The following is a 22617-nucleotide window of genomic DNA, read 5'->3' as shown; positions in this document are numbered from 1 at the left end:
CCCCCAATCGCAGAGGAGCATTGCCGGCGGTCAATTTCGATCGTCGGCGTCGGAAAATTCATGGGAAAGACCAAAACAGAGGTCCCTTTCACCGACCGAAAATCGGTGACTCTCGTCGCCGGCAGCCACGCACAGGAGCACGGAAGGAAGAGGAAGGAAGAGGAAAAAAGGAGAGAAACTTATCTTGACCTCCGGTGGCCTCGTCGGAGAGCAGTCACGACGAGAACAAGGCAAGGGATCGCGGCTCTACTTCGGGAAAATCGGAGAGGAAAAGAGGGGAAAAGAGTCGATGTTGGGTTTCTAGGAAGGAGGAGGTCTTCTTATAGGGGATCCTAGGACTCCGAGGGGTCCTAGGAGTCCGATCTTGCCCGGATCTCATCGGAGAAGAAGACTCCTATCGGGAGTCTTCTTCCCGGTTTGATTCCCCTGTTTTTTTTTTTTTTTGGGCTTTGGTCTGCTGGGCTAGGCTTAGTTGGGCTGGGTTTTGGGCTATAACATTCTTCACCCCTAAAAAAAAATTTCATCCTCGAAATTTTTCATACCTGTCACCGTTGTATTGGAAGCCTGTGGATTCTGTTGAGAAAGCACATAAACTCTTCCTGGTTTTAGAAATCTGTCCACCACCCTTATGTTGTCCTTCATGAGTTCTTTGGCCAACTTGATTTTCAGTATTTAGCGGGCAGCTAGCAATTTTATGATCCATCTGACCACATTTGAAACAAGCACCTGTAATCCAATAGCAATCCTTTTCTGCATGATTTTTGCCACATCTGGAGCATGGCTCACCATCAATCTGTTGAGTCTTATTGTCTACTGCTCCCTTAGCTGATCTTTTGATGTTTTTATTATTCTGCCCTTGTGTATCATTTGATTTTGCTCTCTTTCTTTGCTTTCTTTCCCTTTCCATGCGTTCTTCATTGACTTCTCTTTCAATTATCAGTGCTTTGTTTACCACATCTGCATAAGTTGTCAATTCATATGGAACTACTTATTTTTGAATCTCGTTCTCAGTCCCATCTCAAACTTGTGAACACGTTCTTGCTCACCATCCACTAATCTTGGAGCAAATTTTGCTAACTCTGTAAATTTTGCTTCATATTCTATCACACTCATACCCTTTTGCTTCAAATAAATAAACTCTTGCTCTTTCTGGATCCTTATACTCCGAGGAAAATACTGATCATAGAATGCAATCTGAAATCTTTCCCAGGTAAGTATTTCGCCGTCTTGTTCATGCTTGCGCTGTAGTCGCTGACACTAGTTGTATGCTTCTCCTTGTAGTAAATAAGCTGCATATCGAATCTTTTCTTCATCAAGACACTCTTGGACAGCGAAAGCCTTCTCCATCTCCATTATCTAGTTGTCAGCCTCCAAAGGTTCAGTAGTCTCCTTGAAAGCTGGAGGAGCAAGCTTTTTAAATTCTGAAATATTATTCCGTTGTACTGGTTGCTCTCCATGTTGTGGTGGTGGATGCTGATGTTGTTGTGTATCTCGTTGTATCTGCTGTTGTTCAAACATTTGCTGCTGTATTTGTTGTTGCGCTTGTACCATCCTGATTAGGGTCTGCATTAACTGAGCCATATCTGGTTCTTGACGTGCTCTCGAAGCACTCCCATTAGGATCTACGACTCCCTCCTCCTGAGGGGTGCCACTGGTCAGATGGGGAGTGCTACCATCGCGTGGTTGTGATGTATCTCTTGCAATTCCTTGAGTAGTTCTTGTCATTCTATGGGGAGGCATGTTAACCTTGTAGTAGTAAAACCTTATTAGATTCATTTATCTATTTGTTAGGATGGGTTTATTATGATGCTCATACTCTAACGTCCCAATATTCTTAATGTTTACCCACCTACACTCATACTATGTCAAATTCTATGTGTCATAATTTATCCACTTATGCTCTGATACCATAATAATTGTCATGCCCCCGATCCGAGATTGTGAATCGAGGGTCACGGCAACCGCCGCATACTTATGAAGAACTCTCTCCATAAGCATGCAAGGCATCTCATCACGATATCAATGCATCACAGCGGAATAAATTCAAATAATTATTATTTAACTGTAATTCAAGTAATTAAATCAAATATCTTACATCCAATAAAATTTTACTAAAACAATAGATCTAAGTTCAATGAAGTTGACAATGCTAATCTCGCTTCTAAAAGCTCTGTCCCAATATTTCGTTCTACGCTCGATATTAATTATCTAAATCTGAAAAATAAAAAGAAAGGAAATGAGCTAGACAGCCCAGTAAGTAACAAATATCTCAACTAGATAATTCAGATATTATATAATTTTCAAGAATAATGCTGCAAATAAACATAAGAATATATTTCATGCTGATTTAATACAAATCAAATATTTTTAAATATTCACATATAATATAATCATAAATCTGATTCGATTTAAAACACTCGTAACTCAACAGCCTTGACTATGACCAACGTTTAACCCCCATTGCGGGGTCCACAGAATACCAGCGCACAACCCCCACTGGCAGGGTCCATAAATACCAGCGCACAACCCCCACTGGCAGGGTCCACAAACACCAGCGCACAACCCCCACTGGCAGGGTCCACTGAGTACCGACGTATAATCTCCATTGGCGGGGCCCACTGAAACATAGTTAGGCTGAGAGCAAAAATTCGATCTGTATCAAAACACTTTGTATCATAATATATCATAATTTTTCTCACTGAACGTGTGCATAATCTACGTACCATAATATTTCAAACGCACTTTTCTTTCAAAACATAATTTCATAAATCATGCATAATTTCAGAGAATAATTATTTATTTTCAGAATAAATATGGAATATCTCGAGAAGATGATTCATTACTTACCTTTCACGGAGCACTGAATGAACAGATCAACTAACTTCTAGGAGATTCTTCTATGCCTATTATCCAAAATTATATTTTTACATTAATTTTAATTCAAAATTAAATCTAATAAATTTCAAAATCAAAATCTCACTTAAAATCAGACTCTTCCCTAAACTCGATCAAAATCATCAGATGAAGCCTTCCACTACGCTAATCTTAGAGGAATAACTTTAGAGAGAGAGAGAAATCCATCAAGAGAGAGAAACAAGCTAGAGAGAAAAAATTCTAGAGAGAAAAAGTAGAGAGAGAAAGTTCAATTTCAGAGAGAGAAAGTCAGGGTTCAGACTGAAAGAAGAGAGAGAGAAACTCTCTCATCATTTTTTTTCTTATTTATTTATTTATTTATTTATTTGTTCATATATATATATATAAATATATATATATATATTTATTATTATTATTATTATTATTTTCTTTTCTTTTCTTTTCTTTTTTTTTTCTCTTCTTTTTTTTTTTTCTTTTTCTTCTTTTCTTTTCTTTTTCTTTTCTTTTCTTTTTCTTCTTTTTCTTCTTTTCTTTTCTTTTTCTTTTCTTTTCTTTTTCTTGTTTCTTCCCGTGCCGGAACAGGGGACCGGCATCCTCCGGCCTTGACCGGCCTTTGGGCCACGGCCGCCGCGACGGAGGCCGGCGGCAGAGGGGGGGCCATTCCTCCGGTCGCAGAGGAGCATTGCTGGCGGTCAATTTCGATCGTCGGCGTCGAAAAATTCACGGGAAAGAGACCAAAACAGATGTCCCTTTCACCGACCGAAAATCGGCGACTCTCGTCGCCGGCAGCCGCGCACAGGAGCACGGAAGGAAGAGGAAGGAAGAGGAAAAAAAGAGGAAAACTTACCTTGACCTCCGGTGGTCTCGTCGGAGAGCAGTCACGGTGAGAACAAGGCAAGGGATCGCGGCTCTACTTCGCAAAATCGGAGAGGAAAAGAGGGGAAAAGAGTCGATGTTGGGTTTCTAGGAAGGAGGAGGTCTTCTTATAGGGGATCCTAGGACTCCGAGGGATCCTAAGAGTCCGATCTTGCCCGGGTCTCACCGGAGAAGAAGACTCCTATCGGGAGTCTTCTTCCCGGTTTGATTCCCCTATTTTTTTTTTTTTTTTTGGGCTTTGGTCTGCTGGGCTGGGCTTAGTTGGGTTGGGTTTTGGGCTATAACACGACAGTTGGGCTGAAATCCAATGAACTTAAGAAGAAAAAGATAAGTCCTTCTCGACGACGATTGAAAGCCAATGATGGGTGGTTTCATCAAGGACTTGGTGTCTTTAAATAGAGATAGAGGAGAGAGGAGTTAGATTCTCTTTTGACCTCAGGTTGTGACTCCGATCTGGAGTCGATTGGGAAGAAGAAGATTCTGATGGGAATCCAATTCTTTCATTTAGTACATGCACAACATGTACTGTTTTCTTATTGAGTCAAAGTGAATCAGGCCGAATTGGATTGGATATTACAAATGATGTCTAACATTAAAATTTTAAAATGTTACTCCACATGTCCTCGTACTTTTCTCTCTTATCTCCTGCCTTATCTCCTGCAAAATGTCCAATCATAAGCATTCATGCGGCCACTTAACGAATCGCTTGATCATGTCAAACTCCACAAAATTAATATGATCAAACAAATTGTACGTATTTTATTTAATATCTTAAATAATATAAATTTATATAATTAAGGAATAAGAAAAAAATACATCATACAACATATTTAACCATAGATACATCAGATCTTTTGATATAATAGCTAAATCTCAGGATGGGGCGGTATGTTTTCTTTTTTCGTGATTCTTTTCCAGGTTGATGGTCTACCAGTGGCATTTCCGAACAAAGCATTGTACAGTTTTCTCAGCCCAATTCGAACACTGGAAAGCGAACTCCAGTTTGAAGAAATTGTATTGTTCCGAAGGGGAAATCTAGCTTAAACTGAACTGCGACCTGCTCTGTTACGTACTCCACCGTTCCTCATTGCTTCTCTTAATGCAGAGACATCCTCCCACCTCTCTGCCGATGCATACACGTTTGATAGTGCTACGTAGTCTTCACAGGTTCTTGGTGTCGTCGTCGCTGCCCGTTCGATCTGCAGCAGAATCTTGCCGACTTCCTCGCCCAGCTCGACGTGCCCGTGGGTCACGCAAGCCCCTAGAAGCGCTCTCCATACAACTGCGTCTGGCTTTACTGGCATTCTCTTTACAAAGCTGTGAGCTTCTTCCACCATCCCCGCCCGCCCGAGGAGGTCGACAATGCAACCATAGTGCTGCATGCTAGGCTCCACGCCTAACCTGTCCATGGCGTCGAACAGGTGGAGGCCCTCGTCCACCAGCCCAGCGTGACAGCAAGCAGAGAGTAAGCAAGTCAATGTGATGGCATTGGGTGCTGCGCCGTCCTTCTCCATCACTTCCAGCAGGCCCATAGCTGCCTTGCCTTTGCCATGGAATGCGAGACCAGCCATCATTGCACTCCATGTTAAAACGTTTCTCTTGCTTATTCTTTCGAACACTCTTGAAGCACTGCTCAGGCATCCGCATTTGGAGTACATGTCGATCAACCCGGTGCCGATAAATACGCACTCTTCGTGAAATGGAACACTTTTGTATACACAAGCATGCGCAGCGCTCGCCATCGCTAAATCTCCGAGCTGAGAGCAAGCAGAGAGCAGTGACACAACAGTCCTGTCTGTGGGTTTCATGCCTTCTTCCAGCATAGATTTCAACAAAATCAGCGTTTCCTTGGCCAAACCGTTGATGCAGTAACCGGTCATCAAGGCATTCCAGGTCACATGACTTCTGGTAGTCATTTTGTCGAACAGGTGATGGGCGGAGTCCATATCCTTGCAGCTCGCGTAGAAGTAGATGGCCGTGGTCTGGACCGCCACGGATGACGCCACCCCGGACTTAAGAATCTGGGCGTGCACCTGCGTCCCTTCTCTCAGAGCATTCAATCGAGCGCACGCTCTAAGGACGTAGGTATAGGTGAAGCTATCTGGTATTATAACTCGCTTCCTCGTTATTTCCTGGGAGTAGAGAAGAAGAGACTCTTGTGGTAGGCAGCAACGGATCATCACGTTCCACACGAATGCGCTGCCCTCGGGCTCCATGTCCGCGTGCCGGAAAACGAGACGGGCGTCATCGGCGCCGCCCAGGACGGCAGAGTAGCGCTCGATAAGCTTTCCCACGGCAAGAGGCTGGCGAAGGAGAGAGTTCGCGATCATCTGCGCGTGGATCTGCTTCACCTGCTTCTTGCTCGACGAAATTCCCAAGAGAGCTAAGCATCTTGCTCGTGGGAGTGTGATCATAGATGGCGCGGCGGTGGAGCCGAGCGGAGGAGGAGCGCGTCGTCGGGCTGGTGCGGCGGTGCTCGGGTGTCCACCAGCTGAAGCAGGTCCACGCCCACGTCGTGGCCAGCGGCCAGTCCCAGAATGACTTTGTCGCCACGAAGCTCGTCCGGACGTTCGCCGAGCTCGGCTCTTTGGATCACGCCCGAGCCATTGCCGATGCCGTCCGCAATCCCAACGTCTTCGTCTGGACCGCCTTAATCCGAGGCTATTCGCTGGCAAATAGCAGTAGCTCTTGGAAAGAGGCTCTATTATTATATACTCAAATGAGCCGAAGGCCAGGGATAAAGCCTCTCACATTCACCTTGTCATCAGTATTAAAAGCATGTCTTCAGTTGTTGGCTTTGGATGAAGGAGCACGGATTCACGCCCATGCATTCAAGCATGGATTTCAGCTCGATGCTCGTGTTCAGACTACTCTTATCGAATTCTATGGACGGTGTAAGTCCTTGGTAGAAGCACGCAAGGTATTTGATAAAATTCTCAGATGTGGACTGAAGGATGTCCAAGCTTGGAATACAATGATCGCCGTGTATGCTGAGGCGTGGGATATGGGTGCTGCCCGTTGCTTATTCGAGACTATGCCCGAGAAGAACACTTTCACATGGGTTGAGATGATTGGTGGCTACGCTGAAATCGGTCAGATGGATTCTGCCCTCGAGATCTTTGAGTTGGCATTAGCTAATGGAGAGAAGAGCCCAGTGGTTAGCACTGCCATGATCACTGGCTATGCCAAGTGTGGGGATATATTGGCTGCTCGGTCGATGTTTGATGAGATGACCAAGCGGGATGTTGCTTCATGGAATGCAATGATCTCAGCTTATTCGCATGCCGGCCTACATGATGAAGCCCTGAATCTTTTCAAGCTCATGCTGAGTAGCACCGGCCAATGCAAAGTGGAGCCCAACCATGCCACCATTGCAACCATTGTGTCTGTATGTGCCCAGTCAGGGTCTCGAAGTTTGGCGAATTGGATCCAAAACTACATCGACCATCGCCATGCCGAACTATTGAACAGCCACACAGTGGCTGCGCTCATCGATCTGCATTCCAAATGCGGAGATATGGACAGGGCATATGATTTGTTTCGAGGGTGGAAGCGCAAGGACTTGATATGCTATAGCTCCATGATTGCTGGATTGGGCATTCATGGGCGCGGCAAGGATGCTATTGGAGTGTTTGATGAATTAAAAGAAGCTGGTTTGAAGCCTGATGCCATTTGCTTTGTTTCAGTTTTAAATGCTTGTAGTCATGCTGGCATGGTGGAGGAGGGGAGGAGATACTTTCAAATGATGAAGGATGAGTACCGCATTGCTCCGACAGTCGAACATTACATGTGTGTGGTCGATTTGCTCGGCCGAGCTGGATGTGTTGGTGAAGCTTATAAGTTGATCACTGACGAGATGCCTCCAGGTGTTCGACCGAATGCTGGTGTCTGGGGAGCACTTTTGAGTGCATGCCGGATTTATTCGAATGTGGAGATTGGGGAGGACGCACTGAGGCATTTGATGGAGTTGGAGCCAGAGAATACTGGAAACTATGTGCTATTGTCGAACTTATATGCGAAAGCTCGGAGGTGGAAAGGGGTAGCAAGGGTGCGGGCACTCATGAGGAACCGAGGGATGAGGAAGGCCCCAGGGTGCAGTTGGGTGGAGGTGGAAGGGAGTGTGAGGAAGTTCTTGACTGGGGAAGTGTATGATGGTAGATTGGAGATGGTGTTGGAACTGTTGTGGTGGGAGCTCAAGGACCCGGCCTACCATCCTGGAATTGGCGAGTTTAATGAGGACACTGGGAAATAGAGCGGGAATGGGGTTTTGCCACTGCTGTTGTGGGTTCGTCTGTTTGGTCATCGTCGACTTATTTTTCATTCTTAGATGTTGCCTCTGCGCAAGAATACCTTAAATATATGTTCACCAGAGAATTTTTTTAAAGCCAATGACTGATAACCGGGCAGTTCCAATTTAATTGCAGCTAGCAAAGTATTTGCTTAGCTCGCTAAGATTAATTGAAAGGCCCCACCACCACCATCAATTTTTGCAAGACAGCTGAGTGATTCTTCTGGGCTACCATGGCAGCTGAATGTGGGACGGACGGTCTAGACGATCTGCTGGCTGATTTCCTTCTCATAGCACATGGGAATTTTAAATGAGTCCAGAGTAACTGCACATTCAAGAATGTTGATATGATGCTTTTTAATCCATTCAATAACAGTCAATGAATCTTCTTCTAACCAAATATTTTTGAGGTGAAGGCGGCCAGTAATTGTGAAGAGACATTCTCAAGCTCCTCTCAGCTCTGCATCGGGCGCTGAATTTATAGAGAATTTCTTTTTCCCAGCATACAACAAGCAGCTTGTTCGTCATGTATAATATAACCCGCTCCCACCACGCTTTCCATGATGCATCAAAATTAACCTTTACACAACCACAGGGAAGGGGTACCCAAGAAATATATCCAAGGGATGTGTTAGAGAGCTCACAGAGCTGCCTTTGCCCCACCACTGCAAATGTATTGATCCAGTATTGATTAACGTTGATTCATGGTACTCCGTCGCAAGGTGTTGGGCAAGTTGAGAACTTTGGGCTGGACTGATCTATTTCCCCTTGACGGACATGCTCTGTTTTGCCCAAGTAGTGTAGCAAACGATAGATTTGTAATATTGGCTTATTTGATGCTCTGAATGTCTATCAATAATTTCATCCGAGTTAAAATCAGGATTTGCAGAGTTTAGTTTCCTCAGCTCAGTCAAAGTCTCAAAAGCAAATGGGCAATTGAGTAAACAAGGTTGAATATCCTCTGGTGGTCCTGTGCAAATATCAGTCTGGATTCATTGCTTGAAGAACACCTTTGGCATGAAATACTTATTTGCAAGGCAGCTTACCCCAGGTCACTTTCCACCAGAAGAGTTTAACTCTAGGCGCAACAACTAATCACCAAATCCAATTGAAATACCTGATTACAGCACTTTCTTATTGTTTCCTAATAGCTGAATACACATCTTAGCCTTCAAATGATCAAAGTCACTTGCCAACCACACAAATCTGTCTCGACAATGGTACATAGGAATATGAATGGATAAAATGGGTTGTTATTTCCTTTGGAAGTAGGTCCTCTAACATGTTACTGATTTGAAAAGCACGCACCATTAGTTAAATGAGAGACTCAAGTCATCATGGCATAGATCAGATTTGATTAGCGGAGGAGTATGGCTGATCGGTGTATTAGATAACCAAGGATCATGCAAAACTTTGGTATGACTTTCGTACGAGTACCATCACCATTCTGCTAGTAGAAAGAGCTTTTTGTCCACTTCCAGATGGGTGAATTATACTTGGCTATAACAACTTTGGCCCAAATGGACTTGTTGTGGAGGTAATCTGCTGATCAAACCACCCTCCCTTTGGGATGCATCCAAGCTGGTTCGACAGAACCACCTCAGGCATCGGTCTGAGACCATGACCTAGTGCCCATCTCAGGTCACCAACTCATTATTTGCATAGGCAAAATTTACAATTGCCTAACAACTTTGATTCGTATGTGTTGGTGCAGAATTCCGCCGACGTCGGAGAAGCTGGAGTCAAGGAGATCGCGTCCGCCGTCGGAACCTGCAAGAGAAGTCTAAACCGGAGTTGGGGGTGCTCCGGCAAGACCTCCGATGCTCAAGTCAGTACTCTACCTCAACAGAAATGGAGCACTCGAATGGGATTTTAGCAGAGTTTCGAGATAGAGTTTAGAGCTTAGAGGAGAACGTGTCTGGGAGGGTCTCTTTTATAGACGGAGGAGTGTAACCGCTTGACAGCGACGTCCATAACTGCCTGGTAGTGGGCCGTTCGGGGCCATGCGGTGTTTGTTACGGAGAGTAGTGGCGTCAGGAGGCCGTTCAGAACTACGTGGAGTTTTTTATGAAGAGTGGAGTGGTGTCCGTTGTCGCGACTTGCCAGAGAGTGGTGGGGCCACGTGAAATCTGTTACAGAGAGTGGAGTGGTGTCCGTTATGTCCGTTGTCATGACTTGCTAGAGAGTTCGGCTGGACGGCTGAAGCTCGGTTGGGACGTCTGAGGGAGCGGACTGGCTCTCTGTCTTAGTAATCTAAGAGAGCTCGGATATTTTTGAGGTTGCTGACGAGTCCACTATTGTCAGGTGCCTTAGGTGCTGATGCTGCAGGCGGAAGTCATTTGCTGTAGAAGCTCGGATGGAGACTTTCTATTGGAGAAGTCCGACAGGAATCCGATTGCTAGAGAATCCGTCTGAAATTTGCCTGATGTAGAAGCTCGTCTAAGGACCGTCCATCGGAGAGGTCCGATTTCATGAGGAATCTGACAGAGGGTTGACTGACAGTGGAGTTCGGATGGCGTTGTGGAGGTTCGTCCGCTGGAGGAGTCTTGAGGACACTGTGGAAGGTCGAACGTTGGAGGAGTCCGGGATTCAATTCTATTGTAGAAGTTCGGACGGAGTCCGGCTCTTGTTGGAGTCTGGATGAAGTCCGATTATTGTAGAAGCTCGGACGAAGATCAGTTATCGTAGAAGCTCGGATGGAGACTTCTTATTATAGAAGCTTGGATGAAGTCAGCTTGCAATAGAAGTCCGGAGTAGAGATCTGGCTAGTGGAGCCCATCCGTTGTAGAAATTCGTTTGGAATCCATCCGCTGTAGAAGTTCGGCTGGGATCCGGCTCTTGTAGGAATTCGGATGAAATCCGGAAGGTGGTCGACCATCGTAGAAACTTGGATGGAGTTTGGTTACTGTAGAAGTCCTGCTGTTGGAGAAGCTCGAACATTGACGAAGTCCGAAAAAAGTTCGGAGTAAAGTCATTTGTGGATGGAAGAAGTCTGGAAGAGATTCGGAGAATAGTCGATCACTATGGAAAATGGCTGATAGTGAAGCTCAGAAAGCATTTGGAGCAGCCCGGTAGATGAATGGAGGAGCTCATTATCGGAGAAGTTCGGATGGTATTGTGGAAGCTCGGACGATCGGGGGAGTTCAGAAAGATGCCACACAAGGTCGGAAGCTGGAAGAGTCCTGGAAGGGTCGGCCTTTTACGAACTTCGACTGGGGTTATTTTATACCCAACACCAGTTCCCCTACTTTCGAGTTCGGATTTCGAATGAAGTACAGAGAAATTTTTACAGTCGAAGTTGCCTCCCTAATTTTCGTACTCGATTGTTTTCAGATATTTTGGTGTTTGGCGTGCTGGAGCCTTTTCAAATCGAGACGATCCGAAAAATTTTTTCGAAATTTTTGCTGGAGCATTACTCTAGGTACGGCGCAATAATGATTCTGTCAGTTGTCAGCCGCCTTCAGCCGCCTGCCATGATGAGTGGGACATGTGGCGGTTGTAGATCGGCCAGAGAGATCTATGATCATTATTGCGCCGGACCTCGTCGCCTATTTAAACTCGCCTCCCTCCTTCAGGGGTCTCACTTTGCCTGAGAGTTTCTTCGGTCCCTCCTTCTTCCTGAGAGTTCCGTTCTTCCCCCGCCCTTCTCGGCCTTAGGCGTTCTTTGAGTCGTCCCTATCTCTGCATCCTTCGGACCAGCCTAGGTTAGTTCCAGAATTCTCCCCCTTTTTTTTCTTGCTATTCTTCTTTCATTTTTCCTCCTTTACATTCGCCTGTTTGGTTTTTCATGAGCGTCCTGTTTCTTATTTTTTTCAATTTTTTAGGGATTTTTAGGATTTTCATTTGATTCAAAATGTCCTCCAACACTTTCTCCTCTAGCAGTTCTAGGAGTTCGTCCATTCCAGCCCCCCAAAATCTTAGTTCTATAGATGAACCTCGTCCGGTCTTCGTACCAGACACCATTCCCAGCTCTCTGACTCCGGAGGAACTCTCACTGATTAGGATTCAGTATGGGGTTCCTCCGGAGTACGAGCTGGAGCTTCCTGGGCCGACTGGCCGGGCTAGCACCCCTCCCCCCAACTGCTTCTGTTTATACCAAGAAGCTTTCTGCCGGGCTTCGACTTTCGCTTTCATCTTTTGTTATTACTCTTTTTCGCTTCTTAAACATTTCTTTAGTTTCTGTAGAGCCGAACTCCTTTAGATTTCTGATAGGATTTCTTTCCCTCTGTAGTTTAGCTGAAGTTCGGCCAACCCTTTCTTTGTTTAGGAATTTTTATACCTTCAAGCGTCATCCCTCGGCAAAGGACTGGTGGTACTTCTCCCCCCAGTTCGGTAGAAAGTGGTTGCTGAAAGGTGCCCCCTCTTCTATCTATAACTGGAAGGAGAGGTACTTCTATGTCCGATGCCCGACCTTGGAGCTGGGATTGCCCCCCTGGGGCTCCCTGAGGGATTCCATCCACCGGGCTTCTAGCTTGGGACAGAACGATCTTGAAGCCTCCAATAAACTCGAAGCTTATCCAGCTCCTCTTCTCTCCAACCTCCTAAAAGAACAACTCTTATTTAACGTTGGCCTAAGCCCTCTCAACCCTGCGGTATTTTTATTTTTTTTTATATTTTTATTTTTATTTTTTTTCATTCGCTGCTTCCCCTTTCTTCTTGTTCTTTTGCTAAGCTATGTCGATCTTCTTTCATTGCAGATATGGACACTGACACAGCTCGAATGCTAGTCCACGGTCTCAAGACCCACAAAAGGAAAGGTGCAGCATCCTCGGGGGCAGTGAAGAGGCAAAGGTAGAAGAGACCGGCTCGACCGCGCCTGCCTAGGCGGCCATTGCTGTCGACACTCCCTCCGACGTCGAGCTGGCAGTCCCCCAGGCCTCTTCAAGGAGCCCCCCGGCCGAGGTTCCCGCTCCAGAGGCCCGGTCCAAAGAGGCACCGGGGGTCGAACGGAGAAGGAGAAAGAAGATACTGGCCCGCAAGAGCCGCAATAGCAAGGCTGCCATCGAGGGGGCCGATGGCTCCGAAGAAGATCCGGGGAAAAATCCTTCAACAATAGAAATTTAATAAAGAAATTGATCGACGGGTGCATCCTGCTCGAAGTCATCCACAGGATCGTCCATGCCGATCCTGAGCAGCAGGTATGGGACTCTCTGGGGTCCTTTCTCGAGATAGGTTAATTTACTTCTTTCTTCTTCTTGCCTCTTTACTTAGCTTATTTCTCAACTTTTATATTGACTCCTGGCCGCTCTTGCAGATTGGACATTAGCTCATTGCCAACATCGAGGCGATGAACAATGCCAAGAAGGAGGTCGCCCAGGCAGAGGAAGGTCGCCTGGCCGAGGCCACCTGCCTCAAGGAGAAAATCGCCGAAGTCACAAGTCTCCAAGAGACGCTGCAGAAGGAGGGACAGACCTCGGCAGACTTGCGGGCCACCTTGGAGGAGGAAAGAAAAAAAGCAGAGGCCGAGGTCTCCGAATTGAAGGCGCAGATCCCATCCCTGGTCTCGGAAGCAATGGTCCGGCAATGGAGGAGTTAAAAACCTCCTCCGAGATGAGGGATCTGAAGGTCGAGTTCGGCCAGGCCACCTTCATCAAGGGCTTCGAGCTCTGCCAAGAGAAGGTGGTCGAAAAGTTTCCCGAGCTGACCTTGGCTTCCTGGATGAGGCATCCGACGATGAAGCTGAACCTTCTGAAGCTGCTACCGGTCTTCCTCCAGTGGGACTTCCTTGACTGCCGCAGCTACCGTGGTCGACCTTCGGGGGCGCCAAGCTCTCCCACTTCTGTCCCAGAGGTTCGAAACCTCTAATTTTGTATTTTTTTTTGTAACTTTTTCTCGTTCTCTTGTACGTAAGAACTATTTAATCAATAAAATCGATTCTTCTTTACAGAGAGCTCCTTTGTCTTACTCTGCATTCTTTTTCTTCTCTTTTATTTTCTTGCACTGATTTGTGTTGTGGCCTCTTGTCTTCCAACGACAGTGTCCTATCGAAGCTCTTCCCCTACCATAGGGGATTCCTCTGAAGTCGATGATCCGAAACCTCAGAAGAAAAGTTCGTCACCTAATGAAGAAATCAAAGAAGCTGGGTGACATACTTCACCGACTGAGAAAGAGCCATTCGAAAGTCACTGCGGAGGCTACTCGCTTTCGGAACCTCCATAAAAAGGACTTCATGGACTACACCCAGAGGAAGGCTGACTTCGTGAAGGAGCTTGAGGAACTCCAAAACGTGCCAGCGACCGATCTTGGACTCAGGCTTCCAAGATCAGCTCCCTTGAGGTCAAGCTGGCGGCTGCACGGGAGAAGATCAGCCAGTTGGAAGGGAGCTCGTCTTGGCTCACGACCCAGGCCGATCACGATCGGGACTGGTCGAAGAAATTCTTCGACCTCTAGAAGCAGCTGCAGAATGCCGAGGTGAACTACAACACCTACCGTATCGGCTGGTGTGGGCAAGTAGATGACTACCGAAGGAAGCTTAAGACGGCGACAAACGAGGTTGCCCACCTTCAGAGGCAGTTGTCTGAGAGAGTCCAGACCATCTCGGCATAAGGCTCTGACGAGCTTCGCTCCTTGAGGGGGACCATGGAAGAACTGTCCATGGCCTTTGGGCAGGAGAAGGCCAAACTGCAGCGACTGAAGATTCAGCTAGCCTACGAGCAGCAGGCGTCAAGGATGTCGAGGTGGAGTCCGAGGTTCTGAGGAAGAGGCTTCAAGAGTCGAAGGGTGAAAGCCGGTGGTTCTACCACATGTACCGGGAGATGCTTTTAAGAAAGAAGAAACTGAAAGAAGAAGTCGAAAACTTAAAGCAATCCCTGATAATGGCTGAACCGAGAGTTCGAAGTCGGAAGAAGCCGAGCTTCCTTAGAGCTTCTTTTACCTTTTGTTCTTCCATATATTTTTTTCTTTTCTTGTCGTTTTTCTTTTTTTGGCCTTCAAAGGCTTTGTAATGCACACTTTACTAATGAAATGAAAAAAAAATTTTCTCATTACCTTGTCTATTCTTGCTTTGAGTTGTTGTTTACCGAGCTTCTTTTGTCTTTTATCTTATTCGATGTTGACGTTGTTTGAAGGTTCCTGATCATCGCCGTGTTGATTTGCCCTTTTTGTTCATGATCGAAGGTCTTTTCGAGGCCATTCGAGTTTGACGCTTCCTTCCAGTGCTCGAGCTTGGGGGCCCGAACTTTTCGTTACCTTGAGGAAGTCGATTTTCTCCGATCAGTGTTGGGTTCCCTCTTAGAGACTGAGAGTTTTTGACAAGAGTCTCTTTCTCGTTGAGACGAGGTTCCTTATGTCTTTGATGTAGTTTATTTTTCCCTTATCACTGGCATAGCTCATCTCTTTCCCTTTTTCTCTCCTCTTTTTTTTTTTGTGTTCGAGTGAGGGTTTTTCTCTGCTCTTAACGGGGTTGTAGGGGTGTAGAGGAGCCATTGAGGAGGCTTTCCTCCTCATCCGATCTTGAACGATCAGGTCTTCATTTGTGTCAGGATGAGGTTCTCCTCCTATTTTTGATCAGTCAATTTAGCTCATGTTAGGATGAAGTTTTCCTCCTATTCTTAACAGGGCTATGGGGGCACGTAAAGGTCGTTGCAAGGGCCTCTTGAAGCGAAAATTCAGTGCAGGGGCAAAATGGTAATTTTAAAACTTTTCAAAATTACTATTTTACAGTAAAATTATTAATTAATCTCATTAATTAATACTAATTAATCCTACACTAGGATCTAAATATGATACAATAGCATGTATTTAAATTTAAATTCAAATTTGAAACAGTAAACTTTTTACTGTACTGTGTTCAGAACACATCACCTTTTGCGAGTAGTCGATCACCGCAATCTAATCACCGTCGGGAGCTCTGATCATCACGTCACAGTCACACTAGTGTCTGGCTTCTGCAGATCATCCACACGAAGCTCCCGTCTGATCGGCTCCTCATGAATGCTAGTTCGTGATTTCATCCTTTTGATGCTGATGTTGATCGAACTCCTTCGATCGATGTGTGCCGACTCCTCGGATGCTCTGGATAGTCTGCATGATTGGTTGAGAGGCTGATGGATCTTTTCCTAAAATTTGGTGCACTCACGACACTCGTGGCACACCAATCTCACTTCTCAAACCCTAGGTAGAAATCCTAGGGTACACACCAAAAACCCTGCGCCCACTTCTCTCTCCTTTTTCTCTCCTCTCGGTAAATTTTGAACACTTCAAAATTTTTTAGAACCTCCCCACGTCCCTTATCTCTTCTTTCTTTTTTTGCCCACACCCCCTCCCTTTCTCATTTTATAAAACATCGCAAGAGATGTTGAGAGCGTGTGAGTGGATAAGAAGAGGTGGTTGCTCACTTAAATTCAAATCAAATTTGAATTCAAGTATCAACAAATCTTATCCTCATCCATTTGTGCGAGAAAGAAGAGATGGCATGGCCTTTTTTTTTTTGTGCGTGGAGACTTTCACGAGAAACTATTTCTCGTGTGGAATATGGGGGCACAAAAGAGGATAAGCTGGCGCATGGTTATTTGGTTATCCATTCAAATTCAAAACCCCTTTGAATTTGGATGGGTAACAAACCAAGTTAATCCAAATAATTGATGCACAGAAATATGGGCGTGAGAGAGCTTTGTGTGGGAGAAAATTCACAAGAAAATTTCTTCTCATGAATTCAAATGGGCGCAAGGAAGTTGGGTGGCGCAGGAAATTTAAAATAAGGTGGTTTGATTCAAATTGAGCCAACCTAATTAAAATAGGTTAAGCACAATTAGATCAGATTAAACCCAACATAATTAGGCTTAATTAGCTCAATAAAATCTTAATCAAATCAGAATTAACTAAACCTAACCCCTGATCAAATCAGAGACTAAGCCACCTTAGTGATTAGATCAACACTTAACCTAATCGGGTCAATCCAAACTGAATCCAATTCAATTGGACTTGATCTAAAAATAATTACTCAATCAAATTGAGTTAATTAACAATCAAATCACTAATTAAACCTCTTATAAATATTGAGTCCAAATCCGATGGGCAATTAGGCATCAGAGACCATCGATATGAAACCCTGATCAAAGAGTTCAAATTTCAAATTCAAAATTTGAAATTCAAAATTTTGACCCCGGTACCCAAAATGTGTGGAACTCATGATCAGAGAATCCTAATTCTCAATCATAGAGTCCAGACACATAAGACTCATAATCAGCCATCAGATCAGAAAGGAACCTCTAATGTGTGTGACCCCGCAGGTTCGAACCTAAGCCGATAGCACAGGAACCAATTCCTGTACTAATCGAAGTGACCATCTAGCAATGGTACCCGACGATCGGATAGGTCGAATAGTCATAATCACAAATTCAGAACCTACGTGAATATGGTTACCGTATAATTCATCCCTTTTGACCCCTGTGTTTAGGACGACTCAGGGTTAAACTGTCAACCCTGATGAGATCATCCGAATCGTGCTCAACTCAATTAGTCCTGTGACTCCTCACTAGGACTACCCTGGCCAAGTTTTGCTAAATTGAAACACGACTGTACACAGCTCCTAAACTGGAGTGATCAATCTCATCTTGACACATGCACCGACAAGTCAAGTACTTGACTACACCCAGCAGTCTTCCATCACTAAATTAGAAATTCAGGTAGTCCAGTGCCTAAGTGCAGTGAGTTGCTTGCAAGTCACCGTGGCGATCTCAGGTCGGAGGGACATTGATACCCATGTCCCATCGGAGCAAATCTTGACAGCAGAAATAGCTCCGAAGTCAGTCACATTCAGTGCAGATGTACCATTACATCTCACCTGTATGCCATACCAGTGTCTCCACACTCCTTGGTTATGAGGACAACCAACCCATATGGCACACAACGACCTATGCTCGATAAACGTTGTCGTCCTTGGTAACAACGTATCATTTGATCTGAACAGATTTAAGGACTAAGTGACAAATCCTCCTTTGTCGAGTCTAAATAGTCCTAAGGACTTCACCACAACACAGGAGTTCATTAGAAGATGAAACATTTGTGATGAAAAAATACCAAAATAACTTTTATTTATTTATAATTCATGTACTAATACAAAAGAAGCACAACCGTCAACAGACTGACGATTGGTTTGGGACACTATTCCCAATAATCTCCCACTTGGCCTAAAGCCAATCGGTGCAGTATCTAATACCCATCTTCGACTTGTAGTCGTTGAACTCCTTCACCGTAATGGCTTTAGTGAATGGGTCGGTCAGGTTCTCCTTTTGTCGATCTTCTGAAGGTCGATGTCACCTCGATCCACGATCTCCTGGATGAGATGGTAGCGGTGCAGAATATGCTTCGTCCGCTGGTGTGCCTTCGGTTCCTTCGCCTGAGCAATGGCTCCAGAGCTGTCACAGTAGAGCAATACTGGACCAACAAGGGAGGGTGCTACTCCGAGCTCGGTGATAAATTTTCTCAGCCACACCTCTTCTTTGGCAGCATCTGATGCAGCAATATACTCCGCCTCGCATACTGAATCAGCCACAGTGTGCTGCTTGAAACTCTTCCAGTAGACAGTCCCACATTAAGGGTAAAAATAAATCCTGACACACTTTTGCTGTCATTGCGATCAGACTGAAAACTAGAGTCTGTAAACCCTATAAGTCTCAAGTCCGATTCACTATATACAAGCCACTGGTCCTTAGTATTTCTTAAATACTTCAGGATGGTTTTAATAACCTTCCAGTGATTCTCCCCTGGATCATATTGGTATCTACTCACTACCCCTAGTGAGTATGCCATATCTGGTCGTGTACATGTCATGACGTACATGATAGATCCCACTACCGAAGCATATGGAATCCTACCCATACGCTCTCTCTCTTGAGGTGTTGTCGGACAATCTCTTTTCGAGAGAGAAATTCCATGGCCTATCGGTAGATAGCCTTTCTTAAAATTCTCCATGCTAAACCTTTTCAGCATAGTATAATGTACGTGGACTAGGATAAGCCATGCAACTTTTTGAATCTATCCCTATAGATCCTCATCCCTAGGATTAGGAAGCTTCTCCCAGATCCTTCATGGAGAACTGTGACGATAGCCAAATCTTTATTCCCTGTAATGCAGGGACATCATTCCCGATTAAGAGAATGTCATCCACATACAATACAAGAAATACTACTACTGGACCATTAGCCCACTTATAAATGCAGGGCTCTTCTCCGTTCTTAACGAAGCCATACGTTTTGATTGTCCTATCAAAATGTATGTTCCAACTTCGAGATGCCTGCTTAAGTCCATAAATGGACCTTTGTAGCTTGCATACCTTAGACTCATCTGTGGATATGAACCCTTCAGGTTGTATCATATACACCTCTTTGTCCAGCTCTCCATTTAGGAAAGCTGTCTTCACATCCATCTGCAGATTTCATAGTCTAGATGGGCAGTTATCGCAAGCATAATCCGAATGGATTTGAGCATTGCCACAGGAGAAAACTCTCGTCATAGTCTATACCATAATATTGACGATATCCCTTGGCAACCAGATGGGCTTTATAGGTCTCCACCTTTCCATCTGCGCCCCTCTTCCTCTTGAAGACCCACTTACACCCTATGGGTTTCACTCCTTCGGGTGAGTCAACCAATGTCTACACATCGTTGACCTTCATGGACTCCATTTGGATTTCATGGCCTCTAGCCATTTCTCAGAGTCAGGTCTCTGCATTGCATCCATGTAGGTGATCGAATCCTCATCTTTTCATCAAGTTTGACAGGATCGCCATCTCGGATCAAGAAATCATAGTATCTGTCCGGTTGATGTGGTACTCTACCAGACCGCCTTAAGGGTGCATAATCAATGGGCTCCAGATCTGATCTAATCAAATCCGGTTCAGGTTCAGTAACATGTGTCATTTTTCCACCTGTCGAACTTCGTCAAGTTCGACCTTAGAGGCAACAGTTCCTTCACTAAGGAACTCCTTTTCTAAAAAGATTGCCTTAAGGCTGACAAACACCTTTTGCTCATCAGCAAGGTAGAAATAATACCCATTGGTCTCTTTTGGGTACCCTATAAAATTATACTTGTCAGACCTAGGTCCAAGCTTGTCTGTAATTAAACGTTTAACATAAGCCGAACACCCCCAACCCTAAGGTGCGAGAGTACTGGCTTACGTCCTATCCATATCTCATATGGTGTTTTGGCTACAGACTTACTCGAAACTCTATTTAGAAGGTAACAAGCCGATTCGAGCGCATATCTCCAGAGAGAGATCGGCAGACCAGCAAACTCCATCATGGATCGAACCATGTCCAATAAGGTCTGATTCCTCCTTTCAGACACACCATTATACTGTGGTATTCCAGGAGGAGTCCACTGAGAGAGAATCCATTCTCCCCTAAATACGTCAGAAACTCATTGGAAAGGTATTCACCTCCTCGATCAGATCGAAGAATTTTAATACACTTCTAGTTTGTTTTTCTACCTCATTTCGGAATAGTTTGAACATTTCAAATGACTCTGACTTATGCTTCATTAAGTAGACATACCCATACCTCGATAGGTCATCTGTGAAGGTTATGAAGTAGAAATATCCACCTCTTGTACTTGAGCTCATAGGTCCACATACATCAGAATGTACCAGACCCAAGAGTTCACTGGCTCGCTCACCTTTTCCAGTAAAAGGTGACTTGGTCATCTTTCCAAGAAGATAAGACTCATAGGTTGGAAGTGATTCATAATCACCAAGTTCAAGATTTCTTCTTAAGCCAACCTGTTTATCCTGTTCTTATTGATATGACCTAGCTTACAGTGCCAAAGGTAGACTTCTGACACATTATCTATTCTAGGGCATTTATCGAAGTTTTGAACCATATTAACAGGCTGTGATAGTAAGTAAATTCTATTATTTAATTATCCAACAAATATTGTAACACCATTCAAAATGATATTGCAAATATTTTTTTTTATTAAAAAATCATAACCGTACATGGCCAAAAGACCTACAGAAATAATATTTAATAAAAAGCTTGGACAATAGTGACATTCACTCAGAATTACATTACGAGAATTGATTACAAGACTCATGATTCCTAAAGCTAGAACTGGAACTTTGCTTCCATCTCCAACGTTCAGGAACCTCTCGCCTTCATCAAATCTCCTACTGACCTGCAGACCCTGCATCGAATTACAAATATGATAAGGGCTTCCGGTATCCAATACCCAAGCAGTAGTATCACAAATGAAAAAGTTGCAAGGAGTTATCATATAATTATCTTGCTTCTTCTTCGGCCTGTTCGGATCCAGGGAGGCAATGTATTGCGGACAGTTCCTCTTCCAATGCCCTGCTTCTTGCAAAAGAAGCACTCCGCCTGGCTCTGGTCAGGCTTGCACTTCTTGGTCTGACCCTGTGCAACCGTCCCAGCATGAGGCTGCACCTTCTTATTCTTCTTTCCCTTCCCAAAGGGTCGACGACGAGAAGAAGACCCTCCCACTACATTCACCGACTCCTTATGGAGCTGGTGATCCTTCTCAAAGTTCTGCAGCAACCCCAACAACCCGTGGTAGTTTACTGCAGGCTTTGTCATTCGAAAATGAGTAAGGAATGGGAGGAAGGACTTGGGCAAGGAATTAAGGATCGCATCCTTACCGAGCTGCTCATGCAGAGGAAAACCCAATTTGCTTAGGCGCTCAATCATCTCGATCATGTACAGTACATGATCAGTGACTGAGGCCCCATCCCTCATCCGAGCATTGAAATGGCATAACTAATTTTGTACCTTTCAACATCGTCAGGCATGCCAAAGGAGTCGTTCAACATTTGAAGCATCTCCTATGACTGGGCGTTCTCAAACCTGCGGCTGAACTCGTCATTCATTGCTGCCAGCATAATACATCGGACGGTAGTGCGGTCATTGAGCCACTTCTGGTAAGTGTCTCGGATCGTCTTACTAGCATTCAGAGCTGGCTCCTCAGGTGCTGAATCTGTTACTACATAAAAGATCCGCTCATGCTCAAGGACGATTTTCAATTTTTGATACCAGCTATCAAAATTAGGTCCCATGAGCTTATCATTATCTAATAATGACCGGACCTCTATTAGTATATAAATTAATACTAAAGACTTAGACTTTAGTCTAAAGTTTTTCTCAATATTTTTATGAACTGGTAGCCTCAACCTCCAATTCGAGGAATTACTTTAATTCCTTAATGGGTACTAGAATCCACACAGACTACACACGAGCCCAACTTTGGTTGGTCAACCCATGTGCATCTATGGGTAAGTTCTTAACCAGTTGTTTCTCTAAACAACTTCTAGTAATTGATTTTGCCCCAGAACCTAATCAGTAGGCTTTGGCCTCCACTGAAAAGATCTGGTTAGGTCCAACGATTAACATGACTTAATTTGGTGAATCAGACCAATAAATGATCAGGCCCGACTTTGGCCGGCCAACCTAACCACCATCAGAAAGACTCAACCAAATTATCATATTATGAATGATAATTTCATTAGCCAATGAGCACCAGGCCTTTGGGCCTCCAATGATCATTGAACTAATGGATTCATTATCACTCACTTAATGGGAGGCATTGACTTAGTTATCATTATAACTTAATCGTTTTAGGGACCTAA

The 22617-nt window shown here is 44.7% G+C and overlaps 2 protein-coding genes across 2 annotated transcripts; one reads left to right on the top strand and one right to left on the bottom strand.

The window, feature by feature from the left end:
• Positions 1-4486: 4486 nt before the first annotated feature.
• On the bottom strand, positions 4487-6164 carry LOC105035491 (pentatricopeptide repeat-containing protein At3g18970). The gene has a single exon (XM_010911059.4). It carries the CDS (start codon positions 6162-6164, stop codon positions 4791-4793), a length of 1374 nt encoding a protein of 457 aa, XP_010909361.3. The 3' UTR covers positions 4487-4790.
• Positions 6165-6166: 2 nt separating this feature from the next.
• LOC105035490 (pentatricopeptide repeat-containing protein At5g56310) lies at positions 6167-8002 on the top strand. The gene has a single exon (XM_010911058.3). It carries the CDS (start codon positions 6167-6169, stop codon positions 8000-8002), a length of 1836 nt encoding a protein of 611 aa, XP_010909360.1.
• Positions 8003-22617: the final 14615 nt, after the last annotated feature.

The sequence above is a fragment of the Elaeis guineensis genome, unplaced genomic scaffold (assembly GCF_000442705.2).
Source record: "Elaeis guineensis isolate ETL-2024a unplaced genomic scaffold, EG11 Super_Scaffold_1000033, whole genome shotgun sequence".
In the NCBI taxonomy this organism is placed as follows: Eukaryota; Viridiplantae; Streptophyta; class Magnoliopsida; order Arecales; family Arecaceae; genus Elaeis; species Elaeis guineensis.
Note: the sequence above shows the minus strand (reverse complement) of the source record. Positions and strands in the feature narration are given on the sequence as shown.